General features: G+C 21.5%; 1 protein-coding gene across 2 annotated transcripts in view; it reads right to left on the minus strand.

The window, feature by feature from the left end:
• Positions 1–1,953: 1,953 nt before the first annotated feature.
• The window catches only part of LOC128959984 (protein O-mannosyl-transferase TMTC1-like), a 65,420-nt gene continuing 43,954 nt past the window's right edge, over positions 1,954–23,419 (minus strand). For both annotated transcript variants that reach the window (XM_054306034.1, XM_054306035.1), the window contains 16 exons: positions 20,047–20,221; positions 18,376–18,449; positions 17,559–17,726; positions 17,037–17,124; positions 16,838–16,941; positions 15,993–16,203; positions 15,708–15,832; positions 15,440–15,616; positions 15,111–15,224; positions 13,945–14,097; positions 12,665–12,876; positions 11,962–12,097; positions 8,911–9,055; positions 5,500–5,637; positions 2,374–2,496; positions 1,954–2,261 (listed from right to left, as the gene is read on the minus strand). In XM_054306034.1, coding sequence (XP_054162009.1) covers positions 2,016–2,261; positions 2,374–2,496; positions 5,500–5,637; positions 8,911–9,055; positions 11,962–12,097; positions 12,665–12,876; positions 13,945–14,097; positions 15,111–15,224; positions 15,440–15,616; positions 15,708–15,832; positions 15,993–16,203; positions 16,838–16,941; positions 17,037–17,124; positions 17,559–17,726; positions 18,376–18,449; positions 20,047–20,221 — 2,389 coding nt within the window. In that variant the 3' untranslated portion in view covers positions 1,954–2,015. The remainder of the gene's footprint in view (positions 2,262–2,373; positions 2,497–5,499; positions 5,638–8,910; positions 9,056–11,961; positions 12,098–12,664; positions 12,877–13,944; positions 14,098–15,110; positions 15,225–15,439; positions 15,617–15,707; positions 15,833–15,992; positions 16,204–16,837; positions 16,942–17,036; positions 17,125–17,558; positions 17,727–18,375; positions 18,450–20,046; positions 20,222–23,419) is intronic.

The following is a 23,419-nucleotide window of genomic DNA, read 5'->3' on the forward strand; positions in this document are numbered from 1 at the left end:
GAGTCATCACAATGAAAGTGATCTCATTTTTGTAGTTGAGATGAACTGATGGGCTATTGTCTTGTCGTCCATACCTTTGCTGTGTTATCCAAATGGTATTAATGAACGCATTGTTGACATTCCTTACATTGTCTTTTGACTGTTCTCTCGGCACTCAATTAATTCAAACACACGTTTCCACTGTTTTTAATACATTACTCTATTGTTATTACTTGTAATGATTAGTACTGTAGTGATGTTTAGTTACAATAATTAGAAAAACTATTTTTAAATTACTTCTATTGTTTTGATCCAACAAAAAATTAATATTTATTTGCTTATTGTTGACAATGCATGTAAACAACATTTAATCAAATTTGTAAACCTATTATTTGTATGATTTACATAAAAACACTCATCTATTTATTTAAAATGCTAAAATCAAATGAATAATGAATGACTGGCCAATAACAGTATATTTTGCTTATTATATCTATTGGTTTGAAAAAAATGACAAATGAATGCATTATTTGATATGACATCATATGTAATATAAGGCAATAAAATATAATAAATGATAAAATTCTATATAGAAATTCATTTTCTCACAAATTTAAGATCACATTCACTGACATGTGATGTGTTGGCAATCATATCATATCATAGCATATGATATGATAACACATCCAGTTTATGATAAATCCTCTAAATATTAATTTATATTTAATTTAGAAATTCCTTAAATATCTCTATCATAGAGAATAACATGTGAATTGTATTGTTGTTAATATTAATATTTAATTCAAAAAGTCATTTATAAGTGTGATTATCATAGATGAATAATTAATATAAATGCATTATATCATACTATATATTTAAATAACAAATTTGAAAACATATAATTGTCTTAAATTAAGACTCTTAATGAAATTTTTCTGAAAAAAACAAATTATAAATACTGTATATTTCTTAAAGTATTCATTCATTTCAAAATTAATAAATTATATGACAATATTAAAATAATTAGTTATTTCAGAATTTTGTTATATTATTATTTTGTTTTTAAATAATAATTTTTACATGCTTATTTGTTTTATAATATATTATCATTTATGTTTAATTATAATGCAATGAATGAAAATCTATATAATCTAACATATCTTAAGCCATAAATCTATTATACTTTAGTACTAATATTAAAGTACACAAAATATTATACAGTAAAATACAACTCATCAAATGTTTCGTTAATATTATTTTTCAAAATAATAGAAATGATAAATGGTTAAAATGCAGTGTTAAAAATAATAGAAATTTGTAATATTAATAAATATTGTATATATAAGCGATGACCATTTCATAAGTATTATGTAATGTTGTCAATGGCTTAAATTGATTGCATTTGAGCTCAAACAGACAGCAAATTGTTTGCTTTATATATTAAGATATATATAACTATACTGTATATCAATATAAAATATAATATTGATATATCAATAGTGATATTATCGAAATACTATTTTTCATATGACATTTGTATGCCATATAGTTTTCACACAATTTAATGTTTTAATAAAAATCCTTACAATATTATAGTTATTGTACATATAATTAATAGATATAGTCATAGAAATTAATGACAATATTTATCATTTATATATATATTTTATAACATAAAAGTATATATTACGTATTATTAATTTTGTCACTTTTAAAAATAATTACCTAATGTTATACACATTTTTTATATACAATAATATTTTATTTTGTTAATATAAATTATATTTATAATTAGTTTTTATGAAATATATATATATATATATAATGTACAGTTTATAATAATAATAATATATTATGTTTGTTATATTATATATTATAATATAGATCTAACACTTTTATATTTTCTATATATAGATAATAGTCATGTGTTTGTTATCTAAGTTATACAAAAAAATGATGAGAAGACTGTCCTTTGAGTGCAAAAGTTTGAGTTTAGTTGTGATATAATGTAATGAAATGAGATTTGGCTCAACCCTTCATCGGACGACAGGACATGATTGAGACACGCGATGGCATCCATTGTTATAATACTTTTGTCGATACAATTGTCTCTTCAATTTGGATATATTGTCCAAAATAATCGGGTTATTCGGGTCCAGACTGTGTGCCTGAAAATAGTGATGTAATGCTGTATTATAGTCGCCCTCTAAATGACAGATAACGGCTAAATTCAGATGAGATCGGGATATACTACTATCCAGTGATATTGCTATCCGATAACTCTATAATATTATAAATAAATATAAACATCAAGTATTATATGTATTTAAAATAAGATTTAATAATAATAGATAAAACAAATATAGTGATTGGTCATAATAAAAACAATAATACCTCAGCAGCACTTTGCCAATCCCTAAGGTCACGCAATATATCCCCGTGCTCTACATACAGGTGCGCACATGTTATGTCATCCGGTGAACATAATGTCAACGCTTTAACGATATAGTCGAGTGCCTAAAGATATACAACAAGAGTGTAATACAAATATAAAACTGTTTATTAAATAAAATACAGTATTTAAATAAGAAAATTATTTTCATTAATTTACAGTATATATATGATTATAAAATAAATTGATATCAAAAATATCTAATTTAAGATAAAATTTTCAATTTGATATTTAATGAAAATTTATTGCTATAAAATACAAGAAAATATATTATATCAAATCTAGTGAATGAAACAAACATATATATATATATAACTACTGTATATTGAATTGTATTAATGTTTTAGTCAATGTATGTAAACCACAATTTTACGGCATTTTTGTTATGCGGTAACACATCTATAGATAAACACTAAAAAAGAAATTCATTTTATTTCTTCAAATGACTCCCCGGAGGCTATGGTTTGAGACAATGTTGAGAACAATAGGATTTCCATACAAACTAACAGTTTTGGGTGATTGTTGTGTAACAGCTATATATCTGATCAATGGTTATAAGAGTGTAATGTCGTATCGGACCAACAGATAAGCCATAATTTAAACAATGGATTTAATGCTTAAACTTTATGTACTTTTATCTATTCAAACATTAAGTCTTTTTTCGTGTCGTTTTGTTATAAAAAAGCTTTTAATGATTTGTTATTATTTTTATAACAAATCATATTTTATTTTCTTTAGTTTTATTGTTTCTTTGTTATTGTATGAATGTAATTATATCTATATATCAGGGTTAAGCAAGATTTTATATTTCATGGGAGTATAGGATGGCGTAAAATAAAAAAAAATCTTCGGGTATAGAGTGGTGTATCATTTTAGTGCATTTTTGAACATTTTTCAAAAAATTCAGGAGCGATAGCAAGAAAATTCTCAAAAGTCTATAAATTCCTATTTAAATGTATGGAAATTACGAGAAAAATAAGATATATTTTCAATTAATTCCTTAGATGTTCGGAATATTTTCTTTAATTAATAAAAAACTGATTACTTAAATAAAAAATAATTCTTTCTTTAAAATGCAAAATTTTAAAAGTATCAATTTATTATTATTATCTTAAAATATTATACTAATTATAACATAATTAGTTTGTAAAACATCTTTAAGTTTTTCAGTTATATATTTTTATTAAAATAATGTTATATTTAGATAAATATTACCTCAACACTAATTATTATTATTTTGGTTAATATTTAGACTCTGCTAACTTATTTCACTAAAAATTAAAAAATAAATAATAATATATAAAAATAGATATAATTATCATTAATTCAATTATCTAAAAATACTTTTCTACTTGTAACATTATCACTTTATTGAACAAATAATTTATTTTCAAGTTTTTAATCTCATAATTTTATTAAAACAATGTTATATTTGATTTTATTTTAATGTAGTTTAAACTATTTTTACAAATTTTTATTAAATAATTCAATTTAAATATACTATAAAAGCACAAAATACTTAATTAAAAATTTTAAGGGGGTCAGTTTCTTATTGTTTTTAAGCAACAATTATTTTGATTGAGTCAAAAAGTCTGGGATAAAATACAAAAATCTTCGTCATAGGAGGTATTTTCGACTACCCCTCTACACATCCAACTTAACCCTATTATATATATATACACACATATATATATATATAAGACCTATTGATAAATAGTGAGAAAGTCTACTCTAAAACAATTTTATTAATTTTTTAGATATTTTGATTAATATACTATTGTTTAACTCAAATGACATCTTTTATTTTGTCGTATTATTTATCCTATATCTGTGTCAGAAGTGGTCAAAATTATTCCTTATTAAGACAGAAATTTCAATAGTTCTTGAATTTAACAAAATTAAAAATCAGAAAAATGTTAACAATATATAATTGTTATTAAAGTCTTGATTTCATTTGTAATTTCATTTCAGTTTTATTTTTAGTCAAATTTTAAACTTAAATATAATTTTATTAAAAATTATGCCCTCATTCTCTTGTATATATTAGGTCTGTTTGAGTATTAATTTTTGGTTTTTTGTTATTTACTATCAATATATTCTGTGATAACATTTTTGGAAAACATAACTTTGAAGTGTAATAAAGTTGTGATAAAAAATAAATTGTTAGAATCAGCGACTAATTGTTAATTTATTAATAGTATTTAATCCAATTGTTTCATTGATTTTATTGGTGACAAAAAGCGATACAAATAACGAAAAAATAATTTGGATATTCAGAAGTAAAAATTGATTTACATTTGTGACATTTGACACTTTAATAGATCCATCACAAAGTGATTAAATCAATTGACAAAAAAATATGAAAAAAATTTATTTTATTTTAAAGTTTTATATCATTTCTCACTATATATCAAATATGTCTATATGTATACAATTATATATAGTAGACATTTCTGACTATTTATATTAGATTTAGTCGATTATAAAAAACAATAAATATTTTTATTGTGCATTTTATAAATAATATTTTATTATTTTTATAATTACGACATTACAAAGATAATAAAATTTAAATTATGCTATAAAATAAATAAAATGTATGACATATACATAAAAACAATAACTAGGATAATAACTAAAACATTGAATACATTAAATTGATGTCTATAAACATAAAATTTCTTAAACTTTTTTTTAATATTCTTAATACAAGTTTAGGTAATTTTATTTAAAAATGTAATATATTCTCAATAAATGCAAAGCACAAAAATAAATCTCTATTTAATATAATAAATGTATTTTATTTTGACAAAAAAAACTTATTACAAATTTTCAATAAAATATTTCCTTTATGTGTATTTGAAAAATCAAATATTTGTCCAAAAGATGAAATATAAAAGTGAGTTTAGATACGGATTTTGAATACAATAGTATGTGTGTGACTATAAAACTAATAATATGTTATATATGTGAGCATAACATATATTTGGTCAGATTTGCAGATATATATAATAGATATAATACTGTATATAAATGTGTGTAATATATACGATCATAGATATACTTACTTCAGTGGTTTTATTGACTTGACTGTAAAGGATAGCCAACTGATGGTATGCGTCCCTATGGCTGCTGTTTGTATTGATCACTGAATACAGCATTTGTTCCGCACGACTGAAGTTTTTCTGTTGGATCAGTAGTTGTGCCTAAAATTGAAACACAATTTTAAAATCAAATAACAATTCATTATATTTTATAAATGAATGTCAATCACATCCACTAAACATTAAATTATGCTAATTGTTTGCTTTTAATACTAAATTGCTATTTACTAATATATATTATTTAAAAATTATTTATTGTCTTATAAATTATGTTTAGATGAAGTATACATTTTATTGTATTTTTTATAAAATAACAATTAAAAAATTTTATTTATAATTTTATTGTAAATTAAAAACTGATGTAATGTTTTATTGTAAACTACAGTATATGTTATTATAATAGTATATTAAAATATTGTTATTATCTATGTTATAATAAAACTAATATTAATAGCTTTAAAATAATTTTGAATTAAAGCCATAATATGTAAAATTAATAAAATTAAATAATTAAATGAGATAAACAATTATTAATGATTACTATTTCTACAAATGATTTTAGTCTCCCACTCCCTCTCTCTCTCGTTTCATATCTAAATATCTCAATATAGTTATGGAGTGTTTTTATAGTCTAATGATTCGCATCATTGAATTAAATTGCATTTAAGTTTATTTTTTGAAAATCAAATGTAAAGTTTAGACTACAATCACGTCTGAAACGACATAAAATAGAAAATTGAAAAAATTATTATTTAGTTTGAAAAGTATTTTTTATTTTTTTATTGGAATTTTTGTATAATAGTATTTATATTAACTTTTAAGTTTAAAATAAAAATAAATTTTAATATTATAAAAATTAATTTTCAGTTAGTTTTAATAAAATAAGATTAATTTCATGGTCAGCATATAATTTGCTGAAAATTATACTATATATTTTTATAAAATTACAAAAATCACAATTAAAAATAATTTTTTTTTTATAAATAAAGTAGTTAAAGATTTTATCTAATAATTCTGATATTTAATATTTTTAAAGCTAAAAACAAATCATATAAATAAATGTATTGAGTTTGACAATAATTTATAAAATATTATAAACATGTATTATTTTATAATTATCTTTAAATATCATAATTCTTACTTTATTTTTACCCCTAATTACAAGATTTCTTGTTATAGTTTAGTTAGTTTTTAGTTTAATTTTACTTTTAAATTATACTGTACTTAATAATAATAATAATATTATATTATTATTTATTATCAAATGAGATCAAATATTAAATCTAATTCAATGTAAATATTGTATTTAAGTCTTACTGGCGATAAAACTGACAATAGTTTACACATAAAATAATGATCAGACATGAAGTGTCCAAATGCCGGATGTGTTGTCTGTAATAATCGATTGAATATATATTACTCGATTGACTCAAATTATTCTATTGAATGTTAAAAAAAACAATGCATTGAATTAATTTTTTTACTTTTCTTATAAATTGATTCAGTATTGTATTTAGGACTATATATTGTGGGAATAAAGAGTACAATAATTTAGTCAATAAATAATATTATTTATTTACACTGGAAAATAGCTTAAAATAATTATAAATTTTACAAAATAATAAATTAATTTTCTATAAATAATTAAAGTTGTCGCTTATTTGTACATTACTAAAATTAAATAATTTTATTTGTTAAATTTATATAAAATCATATAATAAAGTATTTTTCAGTATTTATTTATCATAAAAATAGTTTTATCATTAGAATTGTGGAATCCCTGGCAAAACTTTATGTGTATTAAATTTTTCCCCAGTTTTACCCATTTCCCACCTCCTCTATTGGTTGATTCAATACTGCAATTGAACCAAACGTACACTTTTTGTTGCAATAAAATTGAAACTAAAGTTAAAATTTAAAATTCAATATTACAGAAAACAGTAAACACACACACATTTTGAATACTGTATTAAATATATATTTATTTATAAAATAACTGTTATTTTATTTGATTTAAAGTAATTTCAAATGGCACTAACATATATTTATTTATTATTTGAACCCATATTAATAAAATTTACAAACTAAATAACTTTATTTGATTTAAATAAAACATTTATTATATTATTTTTTTATCCAATCAATCGATAAAAATATTGTCAAATATGTGATTCGGTTTAAACCAAATATAAAACAATTTCCATCAAAACATGTAATGTTTTATTATATAATTTTATGTCTTGTAATTTATCAGTAAAAATGTGACTCATTTTAAAAACTATTCATAAGAATACAATATATTCAATTTACTTAAAATTTTGAAACTTATTTGTTGAATGTTAAATAAATTACCTTAAAATTATGCCAATAACAAACAATGTTTTATATTGTATAAATAATCATATAGTTTAATATACAAAATAAATGTTAGCCTAACAATCATGAATAAAAAATAAATTGGATTCTTTTAAATGACTATAAATTCAGCAAAAAATACAATATATTCATAATAAAAATAATAATAATCTTTACTAATATTTAATGAATTGAAAATATAAATTATAAATTGTATAAACTTTTACATTAAATAAATACTGTATTTATGTTATATTGTTTAATAATGCTTATACTTTGTCTGAATGCCAATAAAATAAACGTCAAAATTGTTGCCCAAAAGCAGAGTTATAATGAGATCAGTATTTTGTCGAAAAAACACAAAAGAATAAGTGAACATCTTTTTAGTGGAAAATATCAAAAGTATAGTAAAATTTAGCATTTATTTGCTAATAAACCAAATAATGTAAAAATAAAATTTACCAAAAAATATAGTATTATTTGTGTGACACAAAAGCCTAAAGACATTCATGTGTTTTGAATAAAAATCCAATCGAGAACTCAAACTATAAGAATGTCTTCGAGAAAAATATACTTTTATTTTATAGTCATCTTAACTATAAAAACCAATGAAACAAAACAATTGCTAAAAAACAAAATCCAATGAATAATCATTGTTTGAAAATAGGATTTAATTAATTATGAAAATACGATTCTATTCTGTACTTAATTTTATTTATTTTGTGCACAAAACTAATTCAAATTTTTAAAATTTAAATTTGCCCTAAAAATAATAAATATTTAATTAAACTAAGTTTAAGTTGTCTTAAGATAATAATTCAATAACTTTAATTGAATAAAAGTAATTTAAATTTGAATTATTAGTAAATAAAACAATTAAAAAGTAATAATAAAATATAATTGTTTATATAATATTTTATATAAACATAATTAATAACATATATTAATATGATGTTATATATAAAATATTATTAATTTGAAATATATTAAAATGTTTGTTTTTATAGATTTGAAACTTACATAATGTATCTTTCCTTCGCCATAATCGGGATATTTTTGATTCAATATTTCGTATATCTGTTTTGCTTCCAATAGTTTACTCCAACTTATATATAAAACGCCTAAATTGTCTAAAATCAATGGATCCTCTTGTACTGCCAGTGCTCTACAATAATATTTAAATAAAATCATTTTATGATAAAATCCTTTTTCATATCTTTTTAAGGTTTTTTGGGGGGAATATATAATGAAATAATTTAAGAAAACGTTTTTTATATTGTATTTTATATTTTATGATATATTATTTTAAAAATATTATTTATGAGAACTTATATTATTTATATAAATTAAAAAAATTTGAGTGTCTTTTCAATTAAATTTCGTTTTATACAATTCATACAACAACTCAACAAGAAATGTAAAATTTTTTAAAAATTCATTAAAGAATATTCTGAATAAACCAATGTTTTATTTTATTCAAATTAAATCTTTTTTTCTCTATTTTATGTATCTATTTACCCACTATTTTGTGTTATTTTACGTTCAAAGAGGAAGTAAGTGATGAGAGAGAGAAAGAGAGAGAGAGAGACTGATATGAAACATAGCATAAAAGTAGTGAATATTGAATGTTATTTATATTATGAGATGCAGTGATGTAAAGCTGTTTGACTTGAATTGCAAATCATATTGTATTGAATACATTGAGTCACAGCTGACGTACAGACAGTAGTGAAGGCAAAGATGAGACCAACAAATGTATTGCTAGACACATACCATCCCTACAATGGACTCAATTGCATAAAAGCTGATACACTTAATCCCCGCCAGACTTATATGACTTGAATACTAGTCTCAACCAAATTCAATGATATAAATGCAAAAACCATTCAAATTAGTTTATATGTTGCATATATTGAATAAAACAATCAATCAATAGTCAAATATATTGAGCTTACTTTTAAACCGATATCGTCTATAATTTATATATTATAGATATGGATGTATACAATAAATTATATTACAATAGTGTAAAACTATCCATAATATTTTAAATATCATAAAATATGTTATATAAAAATAGTTTAATAAATTTTTGACTTGAAATTTAAGCTGAAGTTCTATAACTTTATATTATTTTTAATATTTAATGCTATTATTTTATCTTAATCGCAAATTTATTTAAATCGGATAACATTTATATAACTAATGAGATTTTACAATTTGAGTAAAATGCATTTATTATCTCAAATTAATTTACAAAACAAACAGTATGTTAATGTTAAAAAAATTAATTGAGAGTATTAGCTATTATTGTTCAAAATAAAAATAACAAACACTAAAAAACAAATTTTAGGATAAATGAATCGATAAATTAGAAATACTGATTGTCTTATATGAGATTAAATAACAAGATTTTCTTTCATTTAAATCTCTTATAAGTGTATCTTTAAATTAATGGTTTATATTATATATTATTGTTATATAATCAGCTTATTTTGGAATTAGATATCATATCATATAATGCAAGAGTTGTTTATTATTTCTAAGCATTTGTGCCAAAAGCTTATCATAGGTTATAAAATTTTTTGTTTTTGTTAACATTATTATAATTTTTATTACTTAATTCTATATATATATATTAAAATACCAAATAATTTTTGCTTCACGCATATATACATTCTACTGTATAATATTCATACATAAATTAATAAATATAATAGTAATAATCAATTTTATGTAGAAAATAATATAAACTAAGAAATAAAATAATCGTTATTACTGTAAAAGCTTATTTTATTTATAACACACATCAGATTATTATACTTTTATATTAAATAACTGTTCATAATTTGTTTTAATACAAATACAATATATTCAATTAAATATTAATTGTATTTATTAAAATACAGCACTTTTTAAAATTAATATACAGTATATTGAAAATATTTATCAAAGTATTTGGTAAATAAGTTTTTTCAAAACAATATATGTCTTCAAATAGTCTATAGTAAAAAATGTTTAAGAAAATACTTAAATATGATTTATGTATATATTGTGTCTAACTCTGTATATCTATGCTATTATATATTTTGTGGTTTGTTTTCTTAAATAAATAAATAAAATCTTTTTCCATAAATATTATAATAAATAAAATTCTATAACATATTATTTAATTTATATAAAATTTAATAATATAAAATATTTTTAATTATATAATATAATATTTACTTTTAAAATTATGAATTTATTGAATATACTAATGATTTTTATAGTTTAGTTGTCATTACGACACTTTTGTCTGTATATTTGTATTTCTTATCAAATATTATCTATCAGTTTATTTGTTTACATGTTTGTCCTTTACTATTAAAATGAAAATATTTGTATATAAAAAATACATTTGAATTTTCAATTTAGTAAATCACAATATACTTTACTGTACTATATTTAACTGTGATGTTGTCCATCCAAATCATTATGTATTGTAATATAAAATTGTTTGTTTAGTATAGTACTGTAGTAACTGTAAATATAATATGTATTTTTATATGTTTTTGTTTAGTGTCAGTAGACTTATAACTAAGTATAGTAACGGAAATAAATATGTTGAAAGGATTTCCTGGTAATGCCTGTGCGGTTGGCATCAAATGATTGGGACCTAAAAACTTGTCTTTTTTGTTGTTAAGCGTCGGACAAAATTATATACAATGTTTGTGCTATTATTTTGATCAGTCTTTTAAAAAATATGTTTCATATCCTAATTCCCTTTTATAAGTCTTACGGATCAATACAAGGACTACTATACTATAACTAAAGCCCTGAGTCCTACTATTAATCACAATATGATGTCTCAGATTCCCATTATATAGAGAATCGTTTATCACTATTGTTATATCGACTCTACAAAAACACAATTCAAGCCACTGTTATGTACAGTGTGTGTGTATTTTGTAGCCACTATTTAGGTGCTACCCATGTGAGCGTCATTGCGGTTATTTTGCCGACAAAAACACTAACTATCCTTAAAATATGATATATAATGTATTGTAATATCAAATAAAAAATACAGACCTCTTGTAAAGAATCTCCGCTTTTTTCGTGTGTTTCATAGATTTGAGAGTTCGGGCGGCGTTTACCAGTGCTATCGTATGGTTAGGCTGTATGTCTATAGCTTTCAGGTACTGTTTGATTGCTTCATCACTACGACCTATCCATTCAATTAAGATATAAATGAGTTTTATTTCAAAGTAAATACTTTGCATTGTTATATAAGTTATTTTTTGTCCAGTTTTTTCATTTATACTTAAAAAAGAGATATATATTATCTTTCATATCATTTTTGCTTTCTTTGTAAATATCATAACAGTCTCTTTAACGATAAAAATGTGAAAATATTATAAAAGATAAATAAGTAATAAAAAAGTTAAGTATAATACAGCATAACATTTACCTCTATTTTTCTTTAAATAACGGCCTGTCATTAGATATTATTTATCTTAAATATAACTGTCATTTCATAAGTGATATCAAACGATAAATGATTTACTATATTAAACTCACCAATTCTTTCATTTGATATCAAAATAGCAATTAAAATAAATACATCTGAAGTAAGAAAACAATTAAAATTGAATTACATTCAGAATAACAGTATTTATCTCTTAATTTAAAAAATGACAAATATTTAAAAAATTATATATCATATGATAAAAATATTAAGTGAAGCTATTACTATAACTACTGTATTTATATAAATATATAATATAAAAGATACCTAATTTCTGCAAAAAGGCACCAAAATTATTACAAAAGTCTGCATTTTCAGAGTCAAGTCTAAGTGCTTGCAAATGAAGTCTTTCCGCTTCTTCATTACAACCAATTTGACCATAAAGTGAGGCCAACGCTGAGTACGGTTCGGCAAATTCATCGTCCAATTCAATAGCTTTCTTTAACAACGATATTGCTTTTGAAGTTAATCCTTGTTTACTGTCAATTCAACAAAATTATAAATTATGATAAGTATTAGCATTTTAAATCATCAATCAATCAATCAATGTTAAGAAACAAGTTTTTTAATGTATTAATATTTCAAAAAATTATCATTTATTTTAAAGTTATTTTGAGAGTTAGTACTGTACTTGTGTTTCAAAAAATGTTTGCCAATATTATTAAGCCGTCAAATAAAAGGCAGAATTACCTAACAGTTGAATCAATTGATTATTTTTAGCTCTAGTTTTATATTTCGCTCATTTTTATGAATTATTTCAAATATACAACTTATAACTCAATACTCGACACAAACTTAAAAAGTTCTCGATTTACACATCAATTGTTACCATTTTATTTAATTTCCTAAAACACAACGCTATCACTACTAATAAAATTCACACTTTTTTTTGGTGTCTGATTGCTGTAAATAAGTATAAATTACATAAAGTAAACTCATTAAATGATTGATTGTTTTTATAATCATTTATAATGTTTTACTATATTTATAATGTTGACTCTTCTTGAATTTTTCATATCATTAACTAAAAACATTTTTATTAATTTTAATTAATTGTTATTATGATTCTGAATTTTATAATAAATTATTTATAAAAGAAAAATTGCTTATAAATATCTGAAATGTTATAAAATATTATTAAAAATGGTTATACTTTATATTATGATATTAAAATAATTATTCCAATAATCTCTTATATTTATTTTATTATTGATATATATAATATAATAAAATTTATTTAAAAATGATCAAATTTTAAAAATAATTATTATAATAAAATTTGAAAATCAAAATAGTATAAATTGATTAATGTTTTATAATCAGTTCATTAATTTAAAATATCTTTTACAACAAGACATAAATCATGAAAATATTTTATAAAAATGCTTTATTTATGACATTAGATTGTAATTTATATACTGTTTATTGACATCAATGATAAGGAATTTATAAATTCAGTTGTTTTGTTATTGTATACGATTAATGAATGCCAAATAAAATCAATTCTTAATAAATGTAAATTGCATTATAAATGTATGTTTGAATACCTGTATATATTGGCTAAATTGAAGTGAGCTCTCGGATGAAACGGGTTGATAGCCAGCGCTGCCTTAAAATGTTTTTCAGCCGATTCTGTTTCGGAAAGTTCACAGAATAGTGTTCCCAAATTGTTGTGAGCACTGGCGTGATCTGGCCATAGGCTATATTACCAGTAAATATAAACCAAAATATTTAAACCAATAAAAGATTTAATAACACAAAACTAAAAATAAGTTTATAATATAAAAATCAATTAACAATTTACAAATAATAGATTTAACTAATATTGATAAATAATTTTGACATTTACATAAAATTGGTTAATCTATATTTAAAGTAATATTTGCATTAATAAAATTTTGGTTAAATTTTGAATAAATATTTAAACAGCAGATGTTTTGAAGAAAAATTGATAAGCTATCATATGTTATCATTATTTTTATATTATGTATAATACTTATAGAAATCTTATTAAAATATATTTAGTTTACCTCAAAATTTCAAAAATAGTACATTTTTAAAGTTGTATATAAAAAAATATATAAATTTATTAAAAATTTATTATAGAATAGTATTTCAATTGTATATACTTAATATACAATTCTAATTGAATAAAATATTATTATATAATTTGCTTAATTAAAAATTGAAAAATGTTTTTTACATGTTTTGTTAAATCACATATTGCAACTTATAATTAAAATTTAATTTTTTGTTTGCTATATTTTTCATATAATTTGATAAATAAAGCCAACACTTGAAAAATGTCAGAAAAACACACGAAAATATAATTAGTCACAAGTGAAGTGAGTAATTAATTATTATTTTTAATAATCAGATTGTGTTGAAAAACGGGTCAAAACAATGGCTTTATAATTAATATAATACCATAAATATAATAATGAAATGCAAGTCAATGTATTACTTATTATATATACAATTATATTCAAGTATCCACTCGTATATCGTATTTCCTATTTATTCAATAAGTACTCTATCATAAACATTCATTACATGTATTTTATTAATATAAATATTACAATATATAAGTTATATTTAATATTGAACTCAAGTATATTTCCAAATGATTTTAATATTATGATCAATGAATTTGTAGATTCATAGATAAATAGTTAGATTGTTATTAATATATTAATAAAATGTGTGAACAAACCTGAGAGCATTGGTGTAATGTTTCATAGCCAGTTCAATATTACCCAGGTCCTTTTGTAAATTAGCGTAATTATAATGAGTTTTTGCATTTTGAGGAAGACTTCTAAGTCCAGACCTAATATTACAAACAATATGACAAACAAATTGTTTTGTTTTTATACAATATTATCAATAGTAGTGTTATTAAAATTGTCTGCACTTTATTAACACAGACATTGATTATTGCGGTAAACATATGCCTATTGACTAATTGTTTAGTTATTGAAAATAAAATGTAAGCCTTTTATAGAAAATTGGTTTATAAAATGCTTTTGGCATAACATGACTCACTCGAAGAGGGCCTCTCTTGACATCCATGACTTGTTCTGTCTGACAGTCTTTATGGTAAATATAATGATTAGTCCAAACAATACGGATCTTATTATTGGAGTTAATTTTTTGGCAAATATATGTGTGCTGTGAGTAATTCGTTGATAACCAATGCAAACCAATATAATCATACCAATACTGCAAGTATACGGTATTTAACAATATATATAATTTACATACAATAATACTTTAATTGAATTGTTTATATCAATAGTGTTATAGATAATACCTTGGTATATATAAAACTCTTTCAGCGACAACAAAGCCAACGGTTATAAACAAATTAGAGGCCGGAATGTATGGCATTATTAATAATGTCAATCCTATACATACTTTCCGATAGTAAAGTTGAGACTAATATATTGATTATATAATATAATAAATATATATTACAGTACATACATATTAATAATACAATATTATAAATTAATGAAAATGTATAAATAATATTTATGGAAATCTCAATCATTTGTTTATTAATATTTTTAGCAATTAGTGATTGTCTTTGACTAACCTGATGGTCGACACGAGATAAAGTCAGGCTTTGATATATTTTCCATAAAATTGCAAACAAAATAGTAAACAATATTAAGGAAAATATATTTCTGGTGTCGGAAATACTAGTTATCTGTTTAATACTTCCCATTTGCCAGTCATAGGACAGAGTTGATGGCAAAAGAAGGAGTCGGGCGTTAAATGACGACAAATAACTGTATGTTAGAAACCTGTTTGTCATAAACCATAATATTAGACATTGTTTGACATTATTTTAATATAACATTCAAATGTTTGACACTCATTATGATTTTATTAATATAGTCTGTCATATGTGTTATTATATAAATTGTAATAATAATCTGTTTATAATATATAATAATATACATCAATTGCACTGTAATTTTCCATAACTCATAATAATATTAATATATTATATACATTATATACATTATCTTTATTATTTTATAGTGTTTAAATAATTTCAAAATTAACAACCAAATTAAAGTATGTAAAATAATAATCAATAAAGGTCTGGCTAACAATATATTATAATAAGATATCATAAGTTATATCTTTGTATTATAAGTTGGATTTAGTTAAAGCTGTTTCTTCAAAATTTATAAACAAAAGATAATTAAATATACTAAAAATATTAAAGTAAATATAATATTTGTGTAAATTTACACATAAAAATAACTATCAATTATTTATTAAAAATATAAATTCAAGATTATAATTTGTTACTGTAGTTACTGTAAAACACCCTTAAATGATACTTTTCAGTACTTGTTTTTCTATAAATAGCAATAATTTAATTGTAAAAAGCATTAGTTAGATACAGTATTTATTAGATGGACATACCTGGACATGGCTGAGTTAGCAAACGAAACAGGGTTGTCCTGTTCACTGAATATGGGAAGAGTTCCTCCTAGAAGTGCAATGCGATACCAAAGCGATACCATTAACTGCAAAGGTATGAGCAGTAGGTTTGTGTTAATTATTAATTATTTAAATAAATCAATTGAGTGTCAATTTTATGGATTGCATTAATATTGCTTACAGTTATCACAACAGATATAAGTGGACTATAGAGCCATACTTTGTTTGCTTGACTAACACTTTCTCTCATTGAAGTCGATGAGACATTTCTGAGGCATTAAGAAAAATAAGTGATAAGTAATGTATTAAAAGATAAGTTGAGACAAGAAATGTACGACACGTGATGTCGCAAATGCTTAAAATTATATATATATATATATATATATTATAAAACAAAAGATTTTATTGATGATTAAATTTATCTTTATATTTCACAATTATTAAACTTTCATTTATTCAATTATAGTTTCGTTATAATTAAATTATTTTAATTGTTTAATATTATATAAATTAATATTTAATATTGATTCTATTGTAATTAAATTAAAGAACAAATTAAACAAAAATATAATGGTTTTGTAAACAATTAATCCATTCAAACGAGAAAACAAGATTTAATTAGATTTAATGGGTAATCGTATACTTATTTAAATAAAATAAACTAATTTCTAATGTAATAATCAGAAAATATACGATTACTTACTTAAGAGGCATTTGAAGGCTATTCCATCTAATGATGAGAAAGTAGACAATAGAAGCTCCTAATACAGTGATGCCCTGCTCTTTGGACAGTAGGGCTAATATTGAGGTGATTTGGCATACAGTCAACAAAAAGATCATCCGTTTGTTAACCACAACACAATGAAGTGATCTATTTATTTATAAAAACAAATCTAAATTTAATTTTACTCATTGTCTTGACTTTTTATTTTTAAATAAATTTCAATATAACAGAATAAATAAAAATCTAAAATAAAACTAATTTATAATAATTTATAGTTTCTAAGGGATAATAAATATCTATTTGCTATTCACTGGTCTATTGTTGCAAAATTGTTACTAAAACTATACCATACGGTGTATTGCATTTAATAGATGTATATTTGCTATTTAGAGTGAATTTGACTATAACTATGAATAGCATACTATGTGTCACATAACTGTTGGTAAACTATTTATTTTGATTGTTTTAATTGATTTCTCACTAACTGACAGAGTGATAGATTCAGGTGTTGTGACATTTGGGTACACAATGTATTAACTATAGATTGTATATAAATCTAATATATCAACGACTGGTCGACTATAAGTATAAGCGAAATGAAATAGCAAAGTAAATCTCATTGTCTCTCATTGCGCTTAACTGTCATTTGTCATTGAGATAATTGGTGTATTCAAACAATTGCTTAGTACTACTACTACTACTACTACCAGTGCTCTATTGTTTGCCAGTGTTAGTCCAAAAAAGTATTTTTATTAAACAACAGGAGAAGCATAAAACAAATGTATTAAACACTTACTTAGCAAAAGCAAGAAAAGAGACCAAATAGAAGATACAACACAAGACATCAGCCCTTCCAACGATACTCGAGATCTGTTTGGTTATACAGAAGATTGAAAAATGAAATTTGTTAGACTGTGCCACATATGACCAACAATAAAACAATATATTATATTTTCTACAAATAATAAATAAATTATATTATTTAAAACAAATTTAACAATCATTATTTGGTATTAATTTAGCTAAATTATTAAAAATTACACTATTTTTATATTATCGATTATATAAAAATAGTGTATTTATATAATGTTTGTTAAATTGAAGCTAAACACATTAAATTAAAATAATCATAATTGTTTTATTATATAGGTACATTAATTGATGATATAATAAGAGATTATACATTTAAAAATAAATATTCCTATACTGTATATAACTTAAATTATCAATGCACATAACATTATATATATTCTAATTGTAATTTAAAATTTTAATCTAATATAATACAAGTACTAGTAATTTACTTTAATATTAACATGTTTTCACATTTATTTTTAACATTTTAATTGCAAATTGTAATGTAATGAATAAATTATACATTTGATTGATTATATTGAAAAAAACAAAAACTAATCTCAACAATACATTTTCGTAAAGAGATTTCAATTATAAAAGCAATTTATAAGAGAAAAGCAGAGAAAATAAAAAATAGTCAATGATTTGCATTTGTACTGCAGATTGAAGTGCTTTGAATATTTTATTTAAAAAGTTTTCCAAAATAATATATTATTCATTAAGTGTATTCAAAAATTATTAGTCGCATAGTGAGCACCGGGAGTCTAACGGTATGAGTATTATGAGTATAGTATTAACAACAAAAAACAACAACTGTGTTATCAATTGTATGAATGGGACGAGTGATGCGTTAAACAACTTTACACTTGTGTTACACAACTCTCGGCTTAATTCACTCTTTAGTTTTTTGTCTCGTCTTTAGTTTCAATTAGACTTTTATCGTTTGCCTAACTCTTTACACAACTGTTCCCAATGTTATATATAATACGATTTATGTTATGATCCCATTCCCCAAAATGTTTGTACTGTTTTTATTAGCTGTAAATCAATTCAAACAATAATGTATTCATTGAGACATATAAATAAAAACCATAAATTAATGAATAGTATTTTCATTTTTATTTATTTATAATTATAATACTCTTACTTTTTGTTGAAAACTATTATCACTAAATATTGTAAAAATTATAATATTATATACTGTACTGTATATTATATGAATTGCAAAGTGGTGGCAAACTTTAATAAAATAATTTATATATTTTATTATAAAAATCTCAATTTAATTATAACATTTTTATTGAGATTTATTTATATTGGACATATAATTAAATCAATAAATGATAGTTTTTATTAAGTTACAGTATATGAGATTTAAATTATATATATATTGATTGTTAAACTCATAAAACATTTACAGGTAATATTATCAATAAAAATATTAAATCTCTAATAAAAAATAATTTATAATTATATTAAGTTGTTTTCATATTAGATAATAATTAAATTATTTTCTTCAATATATTAATCTATAATTAAGTACAGTATATAGCTTATTACTATCAAATATAATTATATATTAAATATATAATAATAATAATAATAATAATACCGCTTCACAATGGATAGGATGAGTTGCAAAGAGAAGACCCGATAGTAATGACAATTCATAGTTAAATTGTAGTTCACTTCTCACGAGATAAACCATCAAAAGTGATGCCATAGAGTGAAGTAAAGCATTAACCAAATGAAACCCAAATGTTTGACTGCTGTACATCATATTTAACCTATTATTTATCAAATAAACAAAAAATTTGTCAATAATTAATAAATAAGTTAAATCATAATTATTTTAATATAATATTAATTACTTTATACAAAAATACAATATACATATAATAATAAAATTTTTAAATTATAACTTGTATTGTAAATATCGTGGCATTCATTACCACTTTTGCAACTATCAGACCATACATTGATTTAAAAGATTTATAAGTGAAATGTGTAGTAAATATATTAAGCACGCAATCATAACAGTCATTAATTTTTTACACGTATTTTGCAAATATTTTCAGCAGACTATAATCTGTAAACTTTTTATTATAAAATATCATAATTTTAAATCAAATTAATTATTTTTATATCTAAAATAATAATACTTATAAAAATATACTTTATACTATTTAACACAATTTATAGCTAAATTTATTAAATATTTTTATATTTATTATAATATTTAATATTACATGATTAATTGTTTAAATAAATGTTGTTATTGTCATATTTAAATTAAAAATAAATTTAATTTAATACCTTAAAAGATGATATTATTTTAAATAATTAAATGTAATTTACAATTTTCATAGTGCTTATTGCAAAATACAAAATATATCAATATATTTGAAATTAAAATATTAATTATAAAAAAGATTCAAATTTTCAATAGATTTAATGAATTCAATTAAATGTAAATTTTTGCAATTAATTTTGAAAACTAATGGTAATTATATAAAAGTTATTTTTATTTTTGGATTTTTAATTGAAGTAAAACAATATAATGGCAATTATTTGGAAACCCAACTGATTTTGATTTAAAGCCTTACATATATTAAATAGCAGTAATGTATGTAAAAATAAAAAATAAATCTATAATTGCACGTTAGCTATAGTATACAATAGTAGACAGTATTTAATATCAATACTACTACAATATATGCAATATAATATTATACAGTATTATCTAACACTGCATACTGTTTAACATTAAAAATAAATTCAGATTTTATTGATGATAATTAGTCTAATATTATTTCAATCTACTATATATTGATATTAATGTTATATTCTGTATGTATACTTGTAATAAATCAAATAAACGAAATTAGTTTAATAGTTTAATAACAATGAGTTGTATCTTTTGTTTAATATATTTTTAATAATATTATGATATAATTGCATACCATATAAATACTGTACTAAAGTATGTTTGTACTTTTTAGTTATATTGCTACTACTAAATACAACTACAAATAAAACATATTATAAATAAACTAAATTTATATATAAAAATAAATAATATTTGTATAAATAATGTATAATGACATAAATACAGGTAAATTATTATCATTTCTTAAGACATGCTCTAAATTACAAACCACTAATACAGTCAAACAGTATTAAAACCATATCATGTAATGTATGGTTAAGAATAAAGTGAAAGAAAAAATGATAATTTTATACATTAGTGTTGGTAAAGATCTTTATGTGTGAGTTATATCTCAACAATAAATTTTATTTATTTTCTAAAGATTTTGTAATTTTATAAAACATTTTTTCAAAATAAATATTACTCTAAGTTTCGTATGTTAAACAAAAAAGACTAGATTTTGAAAAAACTCTTCATAAATATATATATAAAGTATCATCAAATATATTATACGTTTAAATAAATAACTACAAAGATATTAGAGCTATAACTTTGAAAAAGTTTTATTACAGTTTTATAAAAATCATTTCTAAAAGCATTTAAATTTAAAGAATTAATTAGTATTAAAATTTCTCAGATATATATCATTTTCTAATTGTAGTCATCGCTAAATTAGACTATATCTTAAAAATATTTTCTTTAAAAAATATATAGTTTGTTTTTCTAAATCTAATATATAATTTGCTGAGATATGTATTAAAACTTAATTTTTAGTATAAATAAGTTATAAAAAATATTAGATATATAGACATAGCTTAAATAAAATTAATTGAATTATTTTAAAAAATACTAGTTTGTCCCGAGCAACATGTATAGCCGTGCAATTCTTTTACTAATTTAAAAATATTTACTATAAGTAATTTGAATGAGACTTAATTTGTTTATACAACTACTACATAACCTAATGTAACAAAACTACTGAACCAATACACATTAATTCGACTAAACTTTTGAGAAATTTTAGTTTTTATATATATTTAAATAATTTTAATAAAAATTGAAAATTTAATTTTTGCGAAAAAAAATTTGCATTTGAAAAAAATTTACTGAAATTTAACACATGTAGCTAACATGTGCCATAAACTCACACAATATAGCAAAGTGTAATTACACGACACACCAGCCTACCTGTCCCTAAAACCTACCTGAGCTCAACAAAAATTTAAAATTTCCCATAGAAATAACATTACTTTAAATAAAAATTGAAAATTTTAACACAAATTGAAAATTTTTGCATTTGAGAAAATTTTACAAAAATTTAGCACAGGTAGCTTACCTCCCGGTGCCCTGTAACTCATATAATATAGCAAAGTGTAATTACACGACACCAGCCTACCTGTCCCTAAAACCTACCTGAGCTCAATAATCATTTAAAATTTCCCATAGAAATAATATTGCTTTAAATTAAAATTGAAAATATAACAATATATTTTTAGCTTTGAATTAAAAAATGGTTGTTGAGGAAGTGTGCACACATACAAACAAACAAACAAACAAACAAACAAACAAACAAACAAACAAACAAACAGACAAAACTATTATATTAAAGTTATTAGGATTAAATTACTGATATCATCAAAATTTTGGTTGTCAAGTATAAAATTTTTATAATTTTTTATATTTAAATATATATAAATTTTAATAAAAAATATTTAAAAATAATACTTTTTCAGAATTATAGTTAATGTATTCTATATGTATAGTATCTATACTACTATATAATTTGTTCAATGTTTGTATCAAATTTGTGTGACGCAAACAATTACTTTTGATGTGTCGCGCGATTATTAATAATTTTAATTTATTAAATAAAAAATAAATAAAATATACTTTTTATAATACACTGTATATTATATAGCGCGTGAAAGCATTGTTTAGTAAAGAGAAAGATTGAGAGAGAGTATTGTTACACGTGTTAACTATTGATACACATTTTATTACATGGATCTAACTGTATATATATATAAATTTAATAACAATATAATTGCACAGTTTA

Source organism: Oppia nitens, unplaced genomic scaffold (assembly GCF_028296485.1).
Source record: "Oppia nitens isolate AA-2021 unplaced genomic scaffold, nextdenovo-longstitch-racon4-pilon3 scaffold4_pilon_pilon_pilon, whole genome shotgun sequence".
Lineage (NCBI taxonomy): Eukaryota > Metazoa > Arthropoda > Arachnida > Sarcoptiformes > Oppiidae > Oppia > Oppia nitens.